This window comes from Polyodon spathula, chromosome 14 (assembly GCF_017654505.1).
Source record: "Polyodon spathula isolate WHYD16114869_AA chromosome 14, ASM1765450v1, whole genome shotgun sequence".
Taxonomy (NCBI): domain Eukaryota; kingdom Metazoa; phylum Chordata; class Actinopteri; order Acipenseriformes; family Polyodontidae; genus Polyodon; species Polyodon spathula.
This window is the reverse complement of record NC_054547.1, coordinates 31990807-32012416: the sequence shown is the minus strand read 5'-3', so window position 1 is coordinate 32012416 and position 21610 is coordinate 31990807. Positions and strand designations below refer to the sequence as shown.

General features: G+C 36.6%; 1 protein-coding gene across 5 annotated transcripts in view; it reads left to right on the top strand.

Annotated features, from left to right (window-relative positions):
- LOC121326500 (E3 ubiquitin-protein ligase TRIP12-like) overlaps positions 1–21610 on the top strand; it is a 45176-nt gene that overhangs the window by 18593 nt on the left and 4973 nt on the right. For 2 of the 5 annotated variants that reach the window (XM_041269803.1, XM_041269805.1), the window contains exons 10-40: positions 1530–1565; positions 2391–2486; positions 3051–3143; positions 3338–3499; positions 5781–5849; positions 6097–6262; positions 6499–6616; positions 7202–7358; positions 7825–7897; positions 8302–8530; positions 8844–8962; positions 9273–9477; positions 9779–9879; positions 10106–10280; positions 10575–10716; positions 10855–11046; positions 11624–11775; positions 14166–14323; positions 14427–14500; positions 14592–14791; positions 15095–15222; positions 15304–15455; positions 15752–15894; positions 16246–16402; positions 16604–16702; positions 17456–17570; positions 17947–18101; positions 19801–19965; positions 20247–20411; positions 20589–20702; positions 21090–21184. In XM_041269803.1, coding sequence (XP_041125737.1) covers positions 1530–1565; positions 2391–2486; positions 3051–3143; positions 3338–3499; positions 5781–5849; positions 6097–6262; positions 6499–6616; positions 7202–7358; positions 7825–7897; positions 8302–8530; positions 8844–8962; positions 9273–9477; positions 9779–9879; positions 10106–10280; positions 10575–10716; positions 10855–11046; positions 11624–11775; positions 14166–14323; positions 14427–14500; positions 14592–14791; positions 15095–15222; positions 15304–15455; positions 15752–15894; positions 16246–16402; positions 16604–16702; positions 17456–17570; positions 17947–18101; positions 19801–19965; positions 20247–20411; positions 20589–20702; positions 21090–21184 — 4205 coding nt within the window. Of the gene's footprint in view, positions 1–1529; positions 1566–2390; positions 2487–3050; positions 3144–3337; positions 3500–5780; positions 5850–6096; positions 6263–6498; positions 6617–7201; positions 7359–7743; positions 7898–8301; positions 8531–8843; positions 8963–9272; positions 9478–9778; positions 9880–10105; positions 10281–10574; positions 10717–10854; positions 11047–11623; positions 11776–14165; positions 14324–14426; positions 14501–14591; positions 14792–15094; positions 15223–15303; positions 15456–15751; positions 15895–16245; positions 16403–16603; positions 16703–17455; positions 17571–17946; positions 18102–19800; positions 19966–20246; positions 20412–20588; positions 20703–21089; positions 21185–21610 lie in introns of all 5 variants that reach the window. The other 3 variants (XM_041269801.1, XM_041269802.1, XM_041269804.1) reach the window with 2 other exon arrangements.

The window sequence follows — 21610 nt, the reverse complement described above, 5'->3', positions numbered from 1 at the left end:
AGGGGTCATCTTGTTGCGAAGGGCACGGTACAGTTGTACAGTACACATATTGAAGATTATAAATAATTTCTTTTTAATGTTCACCCTTCGCATCACCTCATTTTAAAATCATTAGAAGCATAAATTGTTCTAACCTAATGCTAGATTAACCAACTGGCCCCAGAGTAAAAACAGGAACTTCTGTGTAACCAAAAATATCTTGAAGTGTTTACCACCAAAAGAAAGGTAATTTTTTCCAGGAGAAATAAAAAATAAATGTTTTTGATCGAACTAGGAAACTTTAGCGAGCGTCATAGACCTATAAATGTCCACATTGTTGAAATTATGGTAATACCATTTTAAGGCAGAAACGGGGCGGAGGTCTTGATCCCACACCTAGCCAATGAGAACAACCAGCGGGAAGTTTGAATTCTGCCTTTGTGCAAAGAGAATGAAAAGGCAGAACGCCTTGAACTTACTGCTCCAGTATGTAAATACCTATGCAACAGATTATGCTGAAATAAGGAATTGAAGCATCAAGGAAACTTTTACTGCTGGTTAGCCCTGACATCGCGAAGGACAACAAACGCTGCTCTACAAATCGGAAACGTCGACTTTCTACAAACAAATTAAACATACCCACTCGTGTTCCTATAATAAGCTCTCTCTCTCTCGCTCTCTCTTTCTGGTCGTTGTGATATTAAGCATGCTTGTTAGGTTGGATGTCAGTAAAATTCACTACGGATAATTCAAAGAACGCTTAGCAGAATACATTGTTCTTGGTACCTTAGTTTTTAGTTTTGCGTGTGATATTCGTTGCTCATCATAACATTTTTGCATGTAATATTAATTGTATGATTGTGTAACTTGCTTATCGTAATGTCCTGTGTGCCATTGGCTGCATGTTTAATAAATTCATTGCTTGGACAAATTCTTAGGAGTATATTCGAGGTTGATAGACACAGATGAATAATGAACTGCATTTGATTATTCGTGTTTGTGGCTGCAGAGCTTTACATTAATGTGTAGACTTGGTATGTTTTCAGAGGACGTATCGGAGAAAGGTTATGCATTATTGTGAAGCAGTTGTTTAATAATTTGAAGCCCGATTTAAGAATAATAACAAATTGAATTTGAAGATAAACTTTTTACAATTTCAGCGTTTCATTATTAGGCTCACTTCTAATCAGACCCTTGTGTTTTTCTACTTGCCAAGCAATACTACAGTTTGCAAAAAGGGAGAACATCATGTGTGTAATGTCAACTGGAAACAAGAAGCAGCTCATAACTGTAATGCTCTGTGTGACAGCAGACAACTGCAAACATGCTCCATATGTAATTTTCTTGTATGAGTAAATGCATCTTTTAAAAAAGTTGAGTGGTAAATTTTGGGCTGCATCTTAAATTTGAGGGAATACGGTATGTTGGATTTAGTGTTATTGCAGGTCGAGTATAGAATTGAAATGGATTAATTTGTTTTTCATTATTGCAGCGAATGCAGTGTTTTGTATAATAAGCTACTAAAAGTAAATGTAATTCTTTTTTTCCAGATTACCCTGTTACAAATGGAGCACAATTTTGACATTGTAAGTATTTTCATTGGTCATTTATAATAAATGAGTTTCAGATTAGTTAATATGTTTGGAGGAAAAGTTTAATATGCATGTTCTGTTATCATTTACAGTCTTTAACCCTTTGCGTTCCTATGTCGGACCAGGTCCGACATTACAATTTTCCCTTTCCTGTCCGAGGTCAGAGCCCGTCCGACCTCATCAAAAAGACATAAAGCAGAGGTCTCTAGTCGTTTTTTCTCTGGAAAATGCAGAGAAAACCATTCAATGGCCGAGTGAGACAGATAGGAGCCGAATGAAACCTAAAAAAAGTGTGTATCTCATAGCCCCATGCATTACAGAGATAACACAGACATAACAAAGGAGATAGCTGCTTCTGCATCCAGCACTCAAAGAATATCATGGACATTTGCAGAGCTTTTTGAGATGTTATAGTAATAAAATAATGACTGATAATAAAAAAATGAGTGATCAGGAGAGGATTTATCAGTATGCACATCTGTAAAAAGGTATGTGAAAAATACAGCGAACAAGGGGTGGGGCTTGGCTGGATGTACAGTACATGTCCTTTTGTGATTCAATGCCTTCTAAACCTGTTTTATGCCGGAAAAAAAAAAATTTTAATGGCGCGTGTGAAAATAAATTGGACCTGATGCACCTGACAAGTGCTGAATAAATGGACTGCAAAGGGTTAATCACTGGGTTCTGAGATCACACAGGAAATCAGAAAAATCTGTTTATCCCCAAGTTGAACTTGAGTCTTAATTAGTTTCTCATGATTTAACTAGTTTTATTCAGTAATCATGTGGTGTTTCTAAGGTTTTCTTTTTTTCTTGACAGATGAACCATGCATCAAGAGCTTTGACATACATGATGGAAGCACTTCCCAGGTCATCGGCTGTGGTGGTTGATGCTATTCCAGTCTTTCTGGAAAAGGTAACTAAACAATTCCAGATGTGATTGAGTCAAAATTGCAGTTTTTGATTGACTGTTGTGGGTATTTGTACATTGGCTGCTTATCATAAAGTTTGTTTAGTTGCCTACTAATGATGTGTTCATGTTTAATAGTGATAAGTGTGCATCCTGCATTTCCTGTGTTTCTCATCATTGTTCATAGATGAACATGCCCATAGCCCCAGATTGCTGACACACAAGCTGCTGCTTTCGTATAAGGGGTATTGCATCATCTAACAGATTAATGAAATACTTGCATACTTGGTCATCTTTTTGATGGCTGAAAACATACGCTGGTCTATATTTAAATGCCTGTTTCACCTCTTGGCTAACACCCTAGTGACACATTTAGCATGCTGGGCTGGGGAGACATTAAACAAATTTAAAGTGTGTGTGTAAATATTGACTGACACCCATAGCCATTATCTTCCTTCTCCACATTGCCCAAGCTGTACTTTTTAATTATGCACATTATTTTTAAAATGCAGTCAGATTTTCAATATTTCTATAGTCCTATACACCAATGTCTGTTCTGTCTTTCCCCAGTTGCAGATTATCCAGTTTATTGATGTGGCAGAACAGGCCCTGACAGCTCTGGAAATGCTGTCACGTAGACACAGCAAGGCAATTCTACAGGCTGTAAGTATGGGACTGGCACATTCTTTGCATTATTCATCCAGCAGATTATTTTAAAATTCAGAGACATTATTAAACAGTACCAGTGCTGCTGCTTTTTCATAAATGATTTTATAGTCATCACACATTTAATTTTGATGTTGAAGCTAAGCAGTCAAATATAGGGTCATTTAATGTATTTTATATTTTAATTATAGGGAGGTTTGGCAGACTGTTTGCTGTATCTGGAGTTTTTCAGCATCAACGCTCAGAGAAATGCCCTGGCTATTGCTGCCAACTGCTGCCAGAGCATCACCCCAGATGAGTTCCACTTTGTTTCAGATTCGCTGCCCTTACTCACCCAGAGGCTAACCCACCAGGTAAACTTGTGATGTGGAGCTCACACACATCCGATAAATATTGTGTTATTTGTATAATTCTGCATGGTTGGTGTGTAAAGTGAAAAAAGTATACTGAATAAGGGAAATCTAGTCTAACCAGACTGGATCATGTTATAAATGTTTCTCCTTTTCCAGATTGCAAAGGGAACAAACACATGTACATATAAAATACTTATAATACATGTAAAATAGAACCCATTCACAAAATAAAACAAATACCAACCAGGATCGTGTCCTATTGCAGTGGAAACCAAATTAGTCACAGCAAACTGCATACAAAATGGTATTTCACACAGAACTTCTACCTTCAACACAGGTTTTTAATGTCTGCAGGTTAAGTGGGTGGGGGGAACATTAAGAAGTGACGCATGATATTTTGGGTAAACCAAAGCCATACTTAGACAATAGTTCCCGCTGCATTGGCTTTTACAAATTAATTTTATTAGTTCAAATTTAAAAGAAAAGTATTAAACAGAGCTGACTCATCAATTAAAAAGCAAAGAAAAACTAAACGGCGCACCATCTAATAACCAGTACAATTGCATTCAGTTTCCAGCTGTACAAATACATTAATTTTGTTTTGTTAATCAGAACAATACCATACACACACTTTACAAGTGTACCACTGCGTTGCACTGACATGTAAAACACGTTACAGTATGTATTAGTCATTCAAAGTACTCCATTCAAACAAAATGTTTTCTGCATCGGGCCATAAACACTTTCCTTCTCTCAGCTCGTTTTTCTTTGGCCATTTTAAGTTTGCCTTTGTTTCGTCTCTAGTCACCTACTGTTTTTTTCAGCATTGCACTTAACATTTATTTCGGCAAATTCAACAGTGTGCAATTTCAAACTTGTAGCATTTTCTTTCTTCTTCTTTCCTACTTTGTCCAGTCTTAAAGTCACCTGCATTATAGCACTGCAGTTACAACGAACGGAAGACTTGAAAAGCTTACTTCTCGACTTTCTAACCAATAGCTGTTTGGTACAGATCCTAGGGGCAGGTTCAGTTTGAATGTTGATAAATCAATGACTTGGGATGGTGGAATTAAGGAAATTCATAGAGACTGACAGCTATTGTGTTAACTACCCAGCTGCCCATTTATTTTGGCAATTTCCATGTTAAATGCTCTTTTTTTTTTTTTTTTTTGCAGTTTTTATTCTTAGCCCTCAAATAAGGAACTTGGACAGTTTAAAACAATTTCTGATATTTAATACACTTATTTTATTGTGATAAGCAGAAATACAGTATTTCAATAGAACTTTAATAAGTTTACATTTGTAGCATTATAATATAGATCACAACTTTTTTTTCCAATGGCATAACATTATTATAATAACATCATAATACTTGTGCAGGTGTATCACTTTTTAGAACGTCACATACAGTATCTTCCCCAATTTCAGGGACGGGTGTATAGCTCTGTTATGTAAATTATCTAGGAAGTGTAGGTACAATAAATAAATAGTACCAAACAGTACCAAACCTGACGTGGCTTCCTTACAACCTGTAACGCCAACAAATAAATAAAGTATTCTCCTTGTTTTTTTCTCTGTAGATACACAGGCATCCATTTTGCACTCTCAGCTGTGTATATACAGATGACCCGGTCTGTCAAGCACATTTCTTAGGGACTGCTGCAACCTGCGAGTAAAAAAAAATAACACTGCATATACTTTTACAATACAGTTTTCTTATTTTTTCATTGAAGCATGTTAAAAAGACTTTGCACATATAGGCGCGTGCACACTGTTCTCACAGGAGTGACAAATTTGGACTTGCATGTGCTCCACTGGGTAAGCAGCTGGGTGGTTAACCGGATGTGAAGCACTATAGCTGTGACGTTTGAGAGGAGGTCAGTCAAGAGTCTGAAAGCTTGCGTTTAGCATTCAAAGTGACCAAGGGTATTGTGAGTAAGAAATGAAAACTTTTCATTAGAACAGTGGTTTTGTGTTTCTACCTAGCAACACGACCTGAACAAATAAATCTGGTTGCTGACAGTTAAGTTTGTGTGAGACATATTAGCCGTGGCTGGAGTAATCCAACTGTGGCACTGGTACAGTAATTTAATATTACACACCAGCGCATACATGACACTGGTGTATTAGTCGCTCCCCCTTTAAATGGCCCACAAAAAAGCAGAAAAAATTGACTTATTCAATGTTTTTTACGGTAATTTGTTGATGTGAAACGTTTAAACATGTAACTTAAATGGGATAGCCTTGATTTGGTTAACATTTTGTTTTAAATCTTTTGTAGGACAAAAAATCGGTTGAAAGTACTTGCCTCTGTTTTGCCCGGCTTGTGGACAATTTTCAGCATGAGGAGGTAACTTTCATAATCACGTCTTGTCCTGTGATAACAGGATCAAAACCTTTCTGTATCCAGTTTACATGATGCTTTACAAGTTTTTCAAAGCCTTTGAATCCCCAGTTTTGTAAAAGTTGAGAGAAAGGCAGCGTTGTCCAACCAAAAAAAAAATTGAATTGTACTGGAAACAAATGGTTTTTACATATTCCTCCTGCTTTTATCTGTTTTACGAGTCTCTATAATATGTTTATTTTTTGCCTTTCAGAACTTGCTGCAGCAGGTTGCATCTAAGGATTTGTTAACAAATATCCAGCAGCTCTTAGTTGTGACGCCTCCCATCTTGAGCTCAGGCATGTTTATTATGGTGGTTCGCATGTTCTCTCTAATGTGTTCCAACTGCCCCAGTCTGGCCGTACAACTCATGCAACAGAGTAAGTACCTTATTTGTGTAAGAAACCCAAAACAATTGAAAACTTCCCAGTTTTTAGTTTGTAATGCAATGAAACTTCCCAACCCCCACCCCCCTCCCAAACAATATTTTCTTTACATTTTTTTATAACTCTTCTAGGACTGATAGCTCATTTTGTTTAGAAAATATTTACATTTCAATGCCTTATTTTGAAGTGGTCTACAGTTTCAGAATTTCAGATGTTCTGTTTCTTTACAGATATAGCAGAAACACTTCGTTTCCTTCTGTGTGGAGCTTCAAATGGCAGTTGCCAAGAACAGATTGATCTTGTACCACGCAGCCCCCAGGAACTCTATGAGCTTACTTCTCTTATCTGGTAATTTCTTCCCTTTACTGTAATGGAATTCTCCAAATCCAATTTCTTAGCACTTGCTAATTTAAAATATGTTTATTTGAAAAGTGGAATACTGGTGAAGTCATTCATATATATATATATAATGATATATATATATATATATACGATATATATATAGATATATATAATATATTATATAAAGAACAGCTCAAATTTCAGTGCACATTGCAACTGTAATCATTGCACATTGCAAGCTGAGAATTTTTCACCTGTAACATAATTTGGTTGAAATACACTCAACGGAAATATTTGTATGAATAATGTAGCTGGTCATTTTAAATAAAAGGGAAAAATTGTGTTGTAAAGGAGAAAAAATTGTGTTGCTGCATTTTAAGTGACCAGCTGGTGGACACAGATGAATTCTTTTTTTTTTTTTTTTTTTTATTTATTTTTAATTAAACCAGAACACAACTGGAAAATGCCTTTGAGAGGATTGTACATTTTCCCGTTGTAACCTTGTTATTGTCCATAAGTGCATGTTATTCTTGTCTTTGGCTTGAAAATGTTGTAAATTTTTATTCTTTTTTCCCCCAATTTGTCATTCAGTGAGCTTATGCCCTGCCTGCCCAGAGAGGGAATCTTTGCAGTCGATACAATGCTTAAAAAGGGAAACACTCAGAACACAGATGGCGCAATCTGGCAGTGGCGAGATGACAGAGGCCTGTGGCATCCATATAACAGAATTGACAGTCGGATAATTGAGGTACTATTGGGCACTTCTCATACTTTATAAGTGAAATACCGCATGCTCTGTGTGCTCCCCCCCCCCCCCCCCCCCTTACCAATTTCAGGCCAACATTGTGAAGTAAAAGTAGAACTTATATTTCAGTTAAGTACACTGCATAAAAATAAACCCCATAAAGACCTACTGGTATGTACATTATCCCTTAATGCATTTTTTAAATGGTTTCAGAACCTTATTTAACTTTATGTAGAGCTTTTCTGCAGCCTAAAATAAATACATTAAAAAAACAAAAGCTTTATTGGTAGAAGAAAGCTTAATATTTTGTTTTAATTTTCCCAACTATATTTTAGTTGGGGTATTTCCTAGAAGTATTGATCTTTTCCTCTTATCTTTCTGCTCACAGACAGCTCATCAGAATGGTGAAGATGAGATTAGCTTATCCACTCTTGGACGTGTTTATACTATTGATTTTAATTCTATGCAGCAGATCAATGAGGATACAGGGACGGCTCGAGCAATTCAGAGAAAACCCAACCCTTTAGCCAACCCCAACACCAGTAAGTAATGTTTGTTAATCACAAAGTAGCAATTTTGTATATTTTTGTCCTGCATGCCAACATTAACTGGTTCTTATGTTGTAACAAAATTTTGGCTTTCCTTTGGTTTTGTGTTTTTATAAACATTTTATTTTATAGGGCAGTCTTCAAATATTTTTTTGATGTCTCGATTATTTTAGGAAATCTAGACTTCACTTTTTGCCGAATTTCCAATGCAACTGGGATGGTAAACATTTACTAATGCGCATATTGTGTATGTATATTTAAACAATAGATTAATTTTTTTTTTGGGGGGGGGGATGTACTTCTGTTTTTCTGCTAGCAAGGCCTTGTTCAGGTGGTGTAGTGATTAAAACTGGTGTTGATGGTTTTTTATATTTTTTTTTTTTTTAATTATTTTTAAGGTGGTCATTTGGAAGTGAAGAAGGAAGATGCCAGGGCACAGCTAATGAAGGAAGACCCCGAACTGGCAAAATGCTTTATAAAAACTTTGTTTGGTGTGCTGTATGAAGTGTACAGTTCTTCAGCTGGACCTGCAGTCAGACACAAGTGCCTTAGAGCAATTCTTAGGATTATTTATTTTGCTGATGCTGAACTTCTAAAAGATGTGCTTAAAAATCATGCTGTATCTAGGTAGGTACTGTACCTTTTTAGCAGTACATGTAAACCTTTCATGGATAGCAGTCCATTGTATTTTAAGCATCTTGACACATTTGTCGGGACTAAAAACACTGATTTGTACATTGTTGTAAAACTTGTCGTTAGGGATTGTTGTCGTGTTTTGTTCCTTATCAATGTGTTTGGTCTTGTCTGCAAATGTAACTAGGCTATTCAGCTACATTTTAATCACTATATCCCTTCTGAACCACACTTTACTTGACATTTTACAAATATGTGCATATAACTGACGAATTAGGTTGATGTAAATCATCCTTCTATGTTTCAGTCACATTGCTTCCATGCTGTCCAGTCAGGATCTGAAGATTGTAGTTGGAGCTCTACAAATGGCAGAGATTTTAATGCAGAAGTTACCCGACGTATTTGGTGTTTATTTCCGAAGAGAAGGTAATAATGAGTCTGCACATTTTGGCAATGATGTAATACATTACTCTGTGCCACAGGGGTGCCTAAAACTAGATTAATTAATTTTGCCCATTTTGCAGGAGCATTTACTATACATGTTTTGTGCCAAAGTACGCTGGAAATTAAAAACCAAACTAATTAATTAACCAAACTATAATTTTTATATATTAACTGTTGATTGATTTTTTTTTTTTTTGGAGGAGCAGCTATATAGTCACACTGTGAAATAAGAGACTGTTGAAGTTAGTATTTCTTGCGTTACTGATCTTCCTGACCTAATATTTGTTTTAAGGTGTGATGCACCAGGTGAAAAATCTGGCTGAATCGGAGACTGTCCTTACTAGCCCTCCCAAGGCTTGCACTAGTGGGACTGGAAGTATATGTACAACTACAATTAGTACAGCAACTACCACTGCTGCAGCAAATGCAACCCCAGACCTAGGCTCTCCCAGCTTCCAGCACAGCATGGATGATTCTCTGGATCTGAGTCCCCAGGGGTAAGAAAGAATTATGGCTCAGTCAGAGTGATTGCTAACGCTACAACACAGTCCCAGCATTTTAGGTTGGATTTAAACAAATGCTTGGGATATGATTTGTTACAATGATGTTTACCTATTTAGCAATATGTACATGCAACAACATGGTTATTAACGATGTGCAATTTCATTGCAAAGCTGAACTTTAATGAAATGGCTGTATAAAATGTGTCTGGCTATTCAGGAGCATGCTAAATACCTGCATTAGTGCATTTTGTTGAAGCCTTTAAGATAACATGATACATTTTAAAATATTTTTTAGCCGATTAAGTGATGTCCTAAAGAGAAAACGGCTGCCAAAGCGTGGCCCAAGAAGGCCAAAGTATTCTCCTCCAAGAGACGATGACAAAGTTGACCATCAAGGTACACTAATTCTGCTACTTAGGGCCTTCTTTTTGGATGCAAGTTTTATATAAGATGAGCGGGTAAATGTTTATGATGTTGCTACTTGGGTATGACATAGCTATTACAAATGAGTGAATGAATACCAGTTAGTTTTCCCCTTTAAACTTGAAGTACTGGGCAAAAATGTCTATTTAGAATGTATCGCTTTTTAAAATGTTGATTTTTCCTTTTATTTTGTCTATAGCTAAGAGTCCTACTACCACACAGTCTCCCAAATCTTCCTTCTTGGCAAGTTTGAACCCTAAAACCTGGGGAAAATTAAGCACTCAAACAAACAGCACTAATTCTGAACTGCCACGCACAGCTGGAGTCAGTGGTCTGGCACGGGTTCCTCCAAAAGACTCTGTATCCAATAACAGGTAAGATTTGAATCAGTTTAAAGTAGAGGTTTGAACTGCTTCTCCTTCATTCAGCGCAAGTTCTTTGTGTGATTTGTACAGTTGCAAAACTTAAATGTGAATAATTACATTTTTAGAAATAACAATGGCTGTTGGCACAACACATCACAGGCTGTGAGTGTTTAGTGTCGGTTTTTATTATACAGTGTCATCTGGACATACTCCTGAAATTATAGTGCTAATTAGTGCTATGTCCTTTTTTAACATATAATGTTTAAAATGTTTGTTAAAGTTTGAAACATTTCTTTCACACAGGGATAAGATTAGGGCTTGGATAAAAGAGCAGGCCTGTAAGTTTGTGGAACGCCACTTCAGCTCTGAGAATGTGGATACAAGCAATCCTGCACTGAATGTACTACAGAGACTTTGCACTGCTACTGAACAACTCAGTCTACAGGTCTGGAGCTAAGTGCTTTGATTTATAGGGGGGGGGGGGGGGGGGGGGTATATATGTCCAGGCTGTTGCAAAACCGTCTGTGTTTACAATTTATTTATTGGTAGAACATCTCAAGTAAATCTGGTTGTATTTCTTTAGGTGGATGGTGGAACGGAGTGCCTTGTAGAAATCAGGAGTATAGTCTCAGAGTCAGATGTGTCCTCATTTGAAATCCAGCACAGTGGATTTGTAAAACAACTGCTGCTTTATTTGACCTCCAAAAGTGACAAAGACACTGTGAACCGTGATGTTAGATTAAAGAGATTCCTGCATGTGTTCTTTGGTTGTCCGGTAAGGTCACTTTGAATTACTTTCTTAATATTTGATCAATGTGTTCAACGATAGCTATTTACAAAAATATTGTCAAGGGTAAATCTCCTTGGGTGTATCAACATTTCTAAACTTTGTGTGTGTGTGTGTGTGTGTGTGTGTGTGTGTGTGTGTGTATATATATATATATATATATATATATATATATATATATATATATATATATATATATATATATATATATATATATAAAATATTAGATATAATTTTATACACCTTAGGGGTCGCTGTTGCGCAGTGAGCTGAGGCCACCCTGGCTGACCTAAGCCCAACCCCACCCCCAGGCAGTGCTCGGCGTCATGTGTATTTTTTTTATCAGCACTTGCTTCTCCTAATGTGAATGTAGATCATGGCCACCTACCTGTAGAAAGCTACAGCTGTGTCTTAAGAAAGCTACACTCTGAATTGTATGATGTGCTGTGCTATTTGCTGTTGATGTAGGTCATGGTGACCTACTTTTCAGGATGCAATCAACTGATTTGTCTTTTGTATGGCATATGTGTTACTAACAAGTATTTGTTCTGTTTTTTTGGCTCAGCCCCCAGGACTAGAACCTCTTGGACGATTAGAACCTTTAGAAAATGGACCACTAATGGCTCTTGTGCATAAAATGAACAACTGTCTTAGCCAGATGGAACAGTTCCCTGTTAAAGTGCATGACTTCCCCAGTGGGAATGGAACAGGAAGCAGGTATGAATTGTAATGAGGGGTTAAGAATTAAGTTGTGGTTGCTAATTCCTCTGCCTTTTTTTTTTTTTTTTTTTAAACGGTGAAGCTGTTGACTTGGCTGTTTTTATAGTATTTCAGCTCTCTAGAAGCAGTTTTCAGTCCCCTGCACTTTCCTGCTTGCTTTTACAGGGCTCAAAATGAGCCAAAATCCTTGGGGGGCATCTGGCTCCTAGACCTCAACGTTTAGGGGCCAACTGAAATGTTCTTCATTCTATAACTTCCGTCTATTTTGTAATGCATTGTTCTGCTGATATTAAAGAAATGTGTACAATCAATGTACTAATGTAAAATGTACTAACTATTTAACAACCAGACATTTGTCTCTATGATAAAAAAAAACTTCCATCTTTCATGGTAGACTGCAAGTTGAAAGTTGAACATCCCTCTTACACAGAAAGCAAAGAAGAGTTTTGACTTACTACAACAGCCAAAAGATATAACAAAATACGTGAACCTGGGAGTTACTAGTGTAACAATAAAAGGAGAGATGGAAGTGAGACTGTTATTGCATAGCAGTTTCTCCCATGCCAGGTTTTACTATGGGCTTGATTTGCCACACTGTATAACAAGCGCAAGTGAATGTTATTAAACTTGTAGTAAAACCAGGAATGATCAAACTGCAGTGTTAGTCTTATTTCCATCCCTGAAAAGTGCAACTGATTTAAAGAATGTACATACTGAATAAGAAATATTTAAAAATTATGTTATAACTTCTATTCACCAGGCTTTGTAAATTATAAATTAGTAAACAAACAAACAAAAAAAGATGATACTGGCCTGGTACAAAAACACTTCATATGAAATCAAAGCACAACTACTGCAAAATGATATGAAGGCCACATTTAATTTGGTTAAAATTCACTGCTACATATATTTTGACCATACCTGTATATGACATATGTTTAGTCAAAATACTTCAAAACAAAAGTGTAACACTGATTTCTATTAAATATTACTGGTGGTGCCTTTTCATGCTCAGTTTTAGTGTCTAAAACAACTATTGAACCAGTGCTACATTTCTGTACATTTTAGGTTAGTTAGTGTGATGTCATCAATAGGTGTCAGCTTTCTCGGCAGCCTTTATTATGATCTATTGCTATGTCAAAAAACAAATCACGAGCACATTTGTGATTTATTGCTGTTCTATTTATCTAGAGCAGTGGAGGCCAGTACACCAAACACTGCGATCCATTTTGGTGGATCTCAGCGGGCTCCGAGATCCACCAGAAAGCTATGACCAATAACTATAGCAGGATTTTATATAATAGTGTCCAATACAAGATACCAAAAATAAAACAAGCATAACAATAAAAACGTAACAAATGTGCAATCAAAAAGTTTTTTTAATATTAAGCATAGGTAGTTATAAAACAAACTTATCAGCATTTTTCATCAGAGTCTTGAAACCCGGTGTAGGCAGGGCTCTCTACATTAACGTTTTTTAAACAATGTAGGCGTGCACTGAAATATTTAGGGGTATGCGGTATATATGGCGGTATGGGATTTGTAGTTTTTTAATGTGCGAGTAACAGTGGGAAGTGGACACCAATAAACTACATTCCCAGAGTACATTATGATTGAGCTGTGAGAGTTTAGATCAGACTGATGTGTGTTTTTTTTTTTTTAAAACTCAGAAACTGTCAAGATATTTTCATCTGTGCTACTGCTGGATGACATAGGTTGTTCTCATCACCTGTAACAAACTGTTGTATGCTTAGTGTTAGTGCTTGTTCTGATTTGTCCCAAGATCTAGAAGAAATCTCATGAGATCCACATATTGGTCACCACTGATCTAGAGTATATATTTTTAAATATAGTGCAGCCGGTAAACTTGAGTGATTTACCAACGATCTTTTCTCTAGTGTATGTTTAAAACAAATGGTTTGGTGGTTTTGTTCGGATTATCTTTTGGGCATTGCATTTTTGGATGTGTTTGTTGACTTGACAGTACGATCGAACTCTCTTTTAAAAAAAAAAAAAAAAAAAAATCATAAAAATCCATTTCCCAGGTTCTATTTTGCATCCCGTCGCCCTTGTCACATGATGTGTGCACTTTGTTTTTCTGGCAGCTCACAATGTCAACACAGTTACATGGCAAGAAGAAAGTAACAAAAAAAAACCCAAGAAAGTAACATAGAAGGTGGTGTTTGTGTTTTGTGACGGTGCTACAATATGTCCAAGGTTTTTTTTTTTTTTTTTTTTTATTTACCACGTTTTAATTTTGTATCAACCTCCCCACAGTAGCCCATGGCGAGTGCAAAATAATATATGATCGCTGAGACTAAATTTGGTTGCCCCTGGCGAATTTGAGCCCTGGTTTTGTGTAACTTGAACTTGTTTGTTTTGAACAGAGGATCCCAGGCCTTGAAATTCTTCAACACACATCAGCTAAAATGCCAGCTTCAGAGACATCCAGACTGTAGTACCGTAAAACAGTGGAAGGGTGGCCCAGTGAAAATAGATCCGTTGGCTTTGGTACAGGCTATTGAAAGATACCTTGTTGTCAGAGGTTTGAAGTTTATTTCTTAATTATTTAAAATGTCTGTGTATATAATTGACATCGACTTGAATGATTTTAAGGTTTTGCAAGTGATAAACTATACATCTCTTAGGGTATGGAAGAATTCGAGAGGAAGATGAAGACAGTGATGATGATGGGTCAGATGACGAAATTGACGAATCTCTGGCACGTACAATTGGTTACTTTTTTTCTCTTTTAAGGGACGAGGGTGAGTTGTCATGTTTTCTAACGTTATGGATTTTCATTTTTTTCTTAGGCTGCACAGTTTTTGAATTCAGGAAACGTGAGGCACAGGCTACAATTTTACATTGGAGACCATTTACTACCATACAACATGACGGTTTACCAGGCAGTTAGACAGTTTAGTATACAGGCTGAAGAGGAGCGTGAGTCCACAGACGATGAAAGCAACCCCTTAGGAAGGGCTGGAATCTGGACAAAGACCCATACAATATGGTATTTGTATGTTCTGTGCAACACTTCCTCTGTTTTCATCATTCAAGATCATTTCAGGGTAGTAAAAATCCTAATATTCTTCTACAGTAATTGGCTGTATTGTTTTAGAACATCTTTTTTTTTTTTTTTTTTTTTTTTTTTTTTTTAAAAGAACATAGCTCAATGCATTTAATAGAACGCATCTTCACAATGGCACAGTTGTATTAGTTGGCACATTCAGTTGTACATATGTGAGTAAACTCAACAGAAATGTTTAGCTTTTCCACTTAAGTAACAGAGTATTATAATTGCCCTTTTTCGTAGGTACAAGCCAGTGAGAGATGATGAAGATAGCAATAAGGATGTGGTTGGTGGAAAGAGAGGACGTGCGCAAACCGCACCAACTAAAACCTCCCCTCGAAATGCAAAAAAGCATGATGAACTGTGGCATGGTAGGAACTGTTTTGTGGATTTGAATGTTTTACAGCAATGGTGCATTTAAATGCAGACTTAAACTGTTTTATTTTTTGCAGATGGGGTGTGTCCTACAGTGGCAAACCCATTAGAAAATTACCTAATTTCAGTCCCACCTGAAAACATAACATTTGAGGACCCTTCTCTTGATGTGATACTACTTCTAAGAGTTCTTCAGTCAGTAAGCAGATACTGGTTTTATCTATATGATGTAAGTGTGACCATTTTTATAAGGGTACTTTTTTTTTTTTTTTTTTATTTTAAACTCAGTACCCCCCCATACAGGGGAGGGGGCACATGAATTCTCTGTCCATTTCTGTTTTGGGGATGCAGTTAATCATAAATGAGTTGGAATGCATGATGCCTTTTTCTTGTCAGTAGAGGGTAGTAAATGAAAAACTTATAGACTGTAAAAATATAAACTTTTTGTATTCTTGAATTACACTTACACAAATAATCAATTTATCAGTGTAACAGTGAACTAATTTAGACATGGCTTGTTTGTAGAATGCCACCTGCAAAGAGATTATTCCTACCAGTGAGTTTATCAACAGCAAACTTACTGCAAAAGCTAACCGGCAACTTCAAGATCCCTTGGTTATCATGACTGGTAACATCCCACCATGGTTAACAGAGCTTGGAAAAACCTGGTAAGTTTTAGAAGACGTGAAATATCGGTTGTGCAGTTTTCTAGTTAAGATTTCATGTTAACATATTGCAAGAAAAAGTGAATGAAATATGGATTAGACTGGTCTCCTACTGGGAGCTCCTATTTTATATTTTCTGTCATACCCAAGTAAATTGTCGTCTTAAACAATGTCCACCAGGATAACTTTTAATGTCTAAAACCAGTATTGTTAGATAGTAAGCATTTACTATTGTGTATCTGGCAAGTGTTTGATGGATATACACGTAATTTATTATAAAACAGCCTTTAGAAATTGTAAAATGTTAATGTTTATATGTTTTGTAAGTAAAATATTGCTGCTTTCTTTTTTTAGCCCATTTTTCTTCCCTTTTGATACCCGACAAATGCTGTTTTATGTGACAGCCTTTGATCGAGATCGGGCCATGCAGCGGTTACTGGACACAAATCCAGAAATTAATCAGTCTGATTCCCAAGACAGCAGAGTTGCACCGCGATTAGACAGGAAGAAGGTGAGTATTACTTTAATGTTAGATGCACTTTTTAATCACCATTTGAAATGGGTGTACATTACTCTCGCCAGCAACAAGATAAAACAAACGTTTTTTACATTGTGCATGAACTTTTAAATGCTCTGTATTATACTTACATTTTTATTCTGCTTTTTATTTATGTATAAATGTTTCTGAAATTTGTTTTCCTTTCTTTTACAGCGCACTATAAACCGTGAAGAGTTATTGAAACAAGCTGAATCAGTAATGCAAGATCTTGGCAGCTCAAGAGCAATGTTGGAAATACAGTACGAAAATGAAGTATGTGTTCTCAAATAAATCTGCTTTAAATTAATGTTTATTGGGCATGAGGTATTGCAAATTTTGGTTCAGAATTGCATTAGCAAAGTGTTTTTATTGTTGTTTAACATTTGGTTTGATGTTGAAGGCTTTAGTGCAGTCTTGGGTTCGTTTGGAGGTTAATGTAAAATGTCCAAATTAACTCCAGATGGTTCTGACTTTTCTCTAACAGCTGTGTAATCAATGGTGGTTCTAATGAAACCACACAGACAGTCAAACTCTTGAAAGTAGTGAAAGATGCAACGGCTAATCACTCTCAATTGGAAGAATGCCAAATCAGTAAAAAATTTAATTAATATCATGGTATTATCATATTGCATTGATATTCAACAAAATTACATAATATCAGTTATGCACTTATCTCCCAACCCCCGTGTTGAACATATACTGCCATCTCTGACTGCTTCGCAGGTGAACCTCTTGCACAGATATAGAAAAATATAGAAAATATAGAAAAAAGCAGATTGCTTACAAAAATTGGGTGTGAAACTAGCACTCTCGGATTACAATAAGACTGTTAACCAGTCAAACTTAGTTTGGTTGCTTGCAGTGTGAAAATAAATTAACTTTGATTCTCTTTCACTTGAACAAAACTCAGTTCGATTTTGAAGTGAATTCATTGTGAAGGGACCCTTTAAGAACTGAATCGCCATAAATAAAATAAAATATCAGCAGAGATGCTATACCAGATTTTCAGCTGTTTCATGTTTTTAGGTTGGAACTGGCCTGGGACCCACATTGGAGTTTTATGCACTTGTATCTCAGGAACTGCAGAGATCTGACCTTGGCTTATGGAGGGGAGAGGAAGTTGCCTTGTCAAACCCAAAAGGTAAAGCAGTGTTACACTATTGGGTATCTCAATACCAGGGGTCAGCCCTGGTCCTGGAGAGCTACTGTGGTGGCTGGTTTTTGTTTCAACCAATCTGTTAATTATTTGAACCAATTATTGGCTTAATTAGTCAAGATTAACAGGTGTTCCAGATCTGTAGCCACATACTGTAAAGACGCCTATATAACCTGCCGGATAGGGGCTCTCCAGGACCAGGGTTGGAGACCCCTGCACTATACAGACCTCCTCTTTCTGTTGTATCTTGTGATTGTGTGTTGCATGGAAACTAAAACTGAGCAAGGCTTTCTTTTTTTTTTTTTAAATTAGTGGACAAGCTCATTTTTGTTTTTATTCAAACTATTTATTTGTCCAACAGGAAGCCAGGAAGGGACCAAGTACGTCTTCAATTCACGGGGTCTGTTTGCTGTTCCTTTTGGAAGGACGACTAAACCGGCTCATATAGCCAAGATTAAGATGAAGTTCCGTTTTCTGGGAAAATTAATGGCCAAGGCCATCATGGATTTCAGATTGGTAAGTTCACAAGCAAATAGTTTTTTGTCCTTGCTACAGAATGCATACTTGCATACTATGTAAAAGCAAATCCATAATTTATAATGCAAACATTTTTTGTTACTGGCAAGTTATTTTCATATTTAAATTGCTGTGTACACTGCTGTGCAAAAGTCTAAGACATTTTTCTACTCTGATGCATAAGGAAACCTAAAGCTTTGTGTTCAATGCAAATACACCTTTATGAAAAATAATCTTATTCAAATAAACACATTTATACACAGTGTACCTTGATATAAACTAATAGCAAGTATGTGTGGACCCTTTTCCTTCAAAAATATTGAAATTATTCTAGGGACACTTTCAAATTTAGTTATAAACTCTAGTGGAATGGTGTTCCACGCGTCTTCCAAAGATCATCTATGTTGCTGAGATTCTTTTTTACTTTCTCATTGTCCAAATAGTCCCATACCGCTTCAATGATACTGAGATTTGGGCTTTGAGGGGTCCATTCCATGCATTGAAGGACCCCAGCTTCCTCTTATTTTTGCAAATAAGTTTTAATTATTCCAGCTGAGCGTTTTGGATCATTTTACTTGCTGTAAGATGAAATTTGGACCAATAAGTCTTGCACCACTAGCATGGTGGATTAAAATTTGTTCGTACCTTGCTGCTGTCGGTATACAATCATTTTGCAGCACTTTTCCAACACCACTTGAGTATATGCACCCCCAGACTTGAATTAAACCTCCTCCACACTTAATTGTTGGCTTCAAGCAAGGGTCTTTATAAGTTTCAGTTGTTCGTCGTGTGACATACTGTCTTCAGTTAGATCCAAATAACTGAAACTTTGACTCGTCTGTCCAAAGCACCTTTGACCATTGTTCCATAGTCTCATTTCTGTGTTCTTGTGCATCTTTTAGCCTTTTAGTCTTGTTCCCCTTTCTTAATAGAAGTTTTCTTAATGCAACACATCCTTTTAAGTCCTGATTTCAAATGTGACCTTCGTACTGTTAATGGATGGACAATGAACCTGAGTCTTCTGCCAGTTCTGTTTTCAGTTCTTCTTTCTATTCGTTAAGGATATTATCTTCATGTATTGATCATCCTTGTTGGACAGTCTTTTGGGTCTTCCTGTCCTGGGTTTGTCAGTTACAGATGTTTCTCTGTACTTGTTGATTATGCTTCGGATACCACACCTTGAAAATCAAGTGATTCAAGCTATTTCACTCAATGTTTTTCCATCTTTATGCAGAAGCACAATTCTATGGTGGTCATCTACTGATATTTTAGCTGTTTTGTTTTAAACTAACAGTTAATTGTGATAGATCTGTATTGTGCAGTGAGAAAATTGGACTTTTAGCGTTATGGATGTGTAGAGAGGAACACCTGACAAGTCCTCAATTAGATATGATTGGTAAATGTGATTAATTAGCTACTACAACACTTCATATTATCTGCTCTGTATAGTTTACTTTGAGTTGTTGGGATCACAAGTTTTTGAAGATTCTGATCAATGTGCATTAAAGATTGCTAAATGACAAGTTTGGTTTCTTCTAACCCAAACAAAGCTGTATTAATAAGCCAGAGTTATTATAATAGATAATAAAAAGATTATGGCTGTAATGTTATCCTGCGGGTCATAATATCGATGAAAAGATGTGGCTAACTCATTACACCGTATCTTCAAGCCCATTTCTGACTTTCTTCTTCTTCTTAGTTGGACCTTCCTCTTGGGCTGCCATTTTACAAGTGGATGCTGCGTCATGAGTCCTCAGTCAGCTCCCATGACCTGATTAACATTGATCCTGGCGTAGCCAAATCAATTCATCACCTTGAGGACATCATCAGGCAGAAAAAGAAACTGGAACAGGATAGGACGCAGGTAAAGGCAGCAGTCTTTCAATGGGAGAGAAACCTTTTTCTTCAGCTTTTAGATTGGTTTGAACACTTTCACATTTCAGCACCAGGTGGCACTCTTTCTCTTAAGCTGTCAAAAGGAAATGCATGATACTATTTAAGTTCTTTGCTTAAGGTAATACTCTTTAAAATCGATAATAGAACTTCACAAATGTTACATTAGGTCAACAGTAGATATAAACAGATTCAATATTGACTTGATAGAATAGGTGAATTATTCAATTGAGTTGACTTTTTGTTTTACAGTCAAGGGAATCTCTGCAGCAGTCTTTGGAAAGTCTGAACATGAACGGTTGCTCCGTGGAAGACTTGGGTCTTGACTTCACTTTGCCAGGTTTTCCTAACATTGAGTTGAAGAAAGGAGGCAAGGATGTTCCAGTAAACATCCACAATCTGGAAGAGTATCTAAGGGTATGTATAATATAATTATGGGTGTATTGGAAGAGTTGCCACTGTTGTGTTGTATTGAGAGGTAATATTTTGGTAATATAATAAAGTATTCTGTGAAAAGCCAGCAGGATCAATATGTATTGTTCTCATATCTTTTCCTGCTCCTTAACTTATTGAATGTCTGCCATGTTTTTGCAGTTGGTTGTGTTCTGGACCTTGAATGAAGGTGTTTCCAGGCAGTTTGAGTCATTCAGGGAAGGATTCGAGTCAGTCTTCCCTCTGCAGCACCTGCAGTATTTCTATCCTGAAGAGGTAAACTTGCAGTATAGATTTCTCTAGTGGTCTGTTGAAATCCAGTTTCTTCTAGTTCTTCAATCTATTTACTTGTCTACTCCGGCTTGGAACATGTAAGAGATTTTACAGAAATGTGTTTTTGTTCAGTTATATCTTGGTTCTAATTTTACTGAATGTTTTGGGGTAGACAATTACATATCATATAACTTGTAGATCTCTAATTTTATTTAAAAGGAAACCTTACAATTAAGACCTTTAAATATATAGGTGTGTGAATTAAATGCACAGTATTTGAATTTTAGGTCTGTAAACCCTTGATGGATTGGCAAGGGTTCATGGAATGGCCTTGGAAACATTGGTACCCCTTTGCCTCTTCATATTTTAAAGCATCTTTTTTATATACAGCTGGATCAATTGCTTTGCGGTAGCAAGTCGGAGACCTGGGATGTTAAAACATTAATGGAGTGCTGTAGACCAGACCATGGGTATACACATGACAGGTAACTGTTACATAGATGTTTGAAACATAGAACTTCTGTGTGCATTTTATCTAAATGTACAGCTATGGCCAAAAGTTTTGCATCACCTATAATTTTAGGATTGAGGCTAATATAAAAAAGCTGTGTGTATAATTGTAGGTCTTTTGTTTAACATAATGTAATCAAAGAAACTACAACGTGTTAGCGCACAAGTCTACCAGCATAATAGTAGTGCACAGAGATGAAAAATCTCCGCTGAGTGGCGCGGTTTTCCGCTTTTACTCGGTTCCCCAAGGCTATTGATGTGATAAATACAGCTCCAATTAAGGCAGTTGTTTTTACGTTACTTACCCAATTGGTTCTTGCAGACATCTGTCTTGGCAAGTTGCTATTTCATTGGTCCACAAACAACTACTGTGAATTAAACAGTTAGGGTGCAGTGCTACG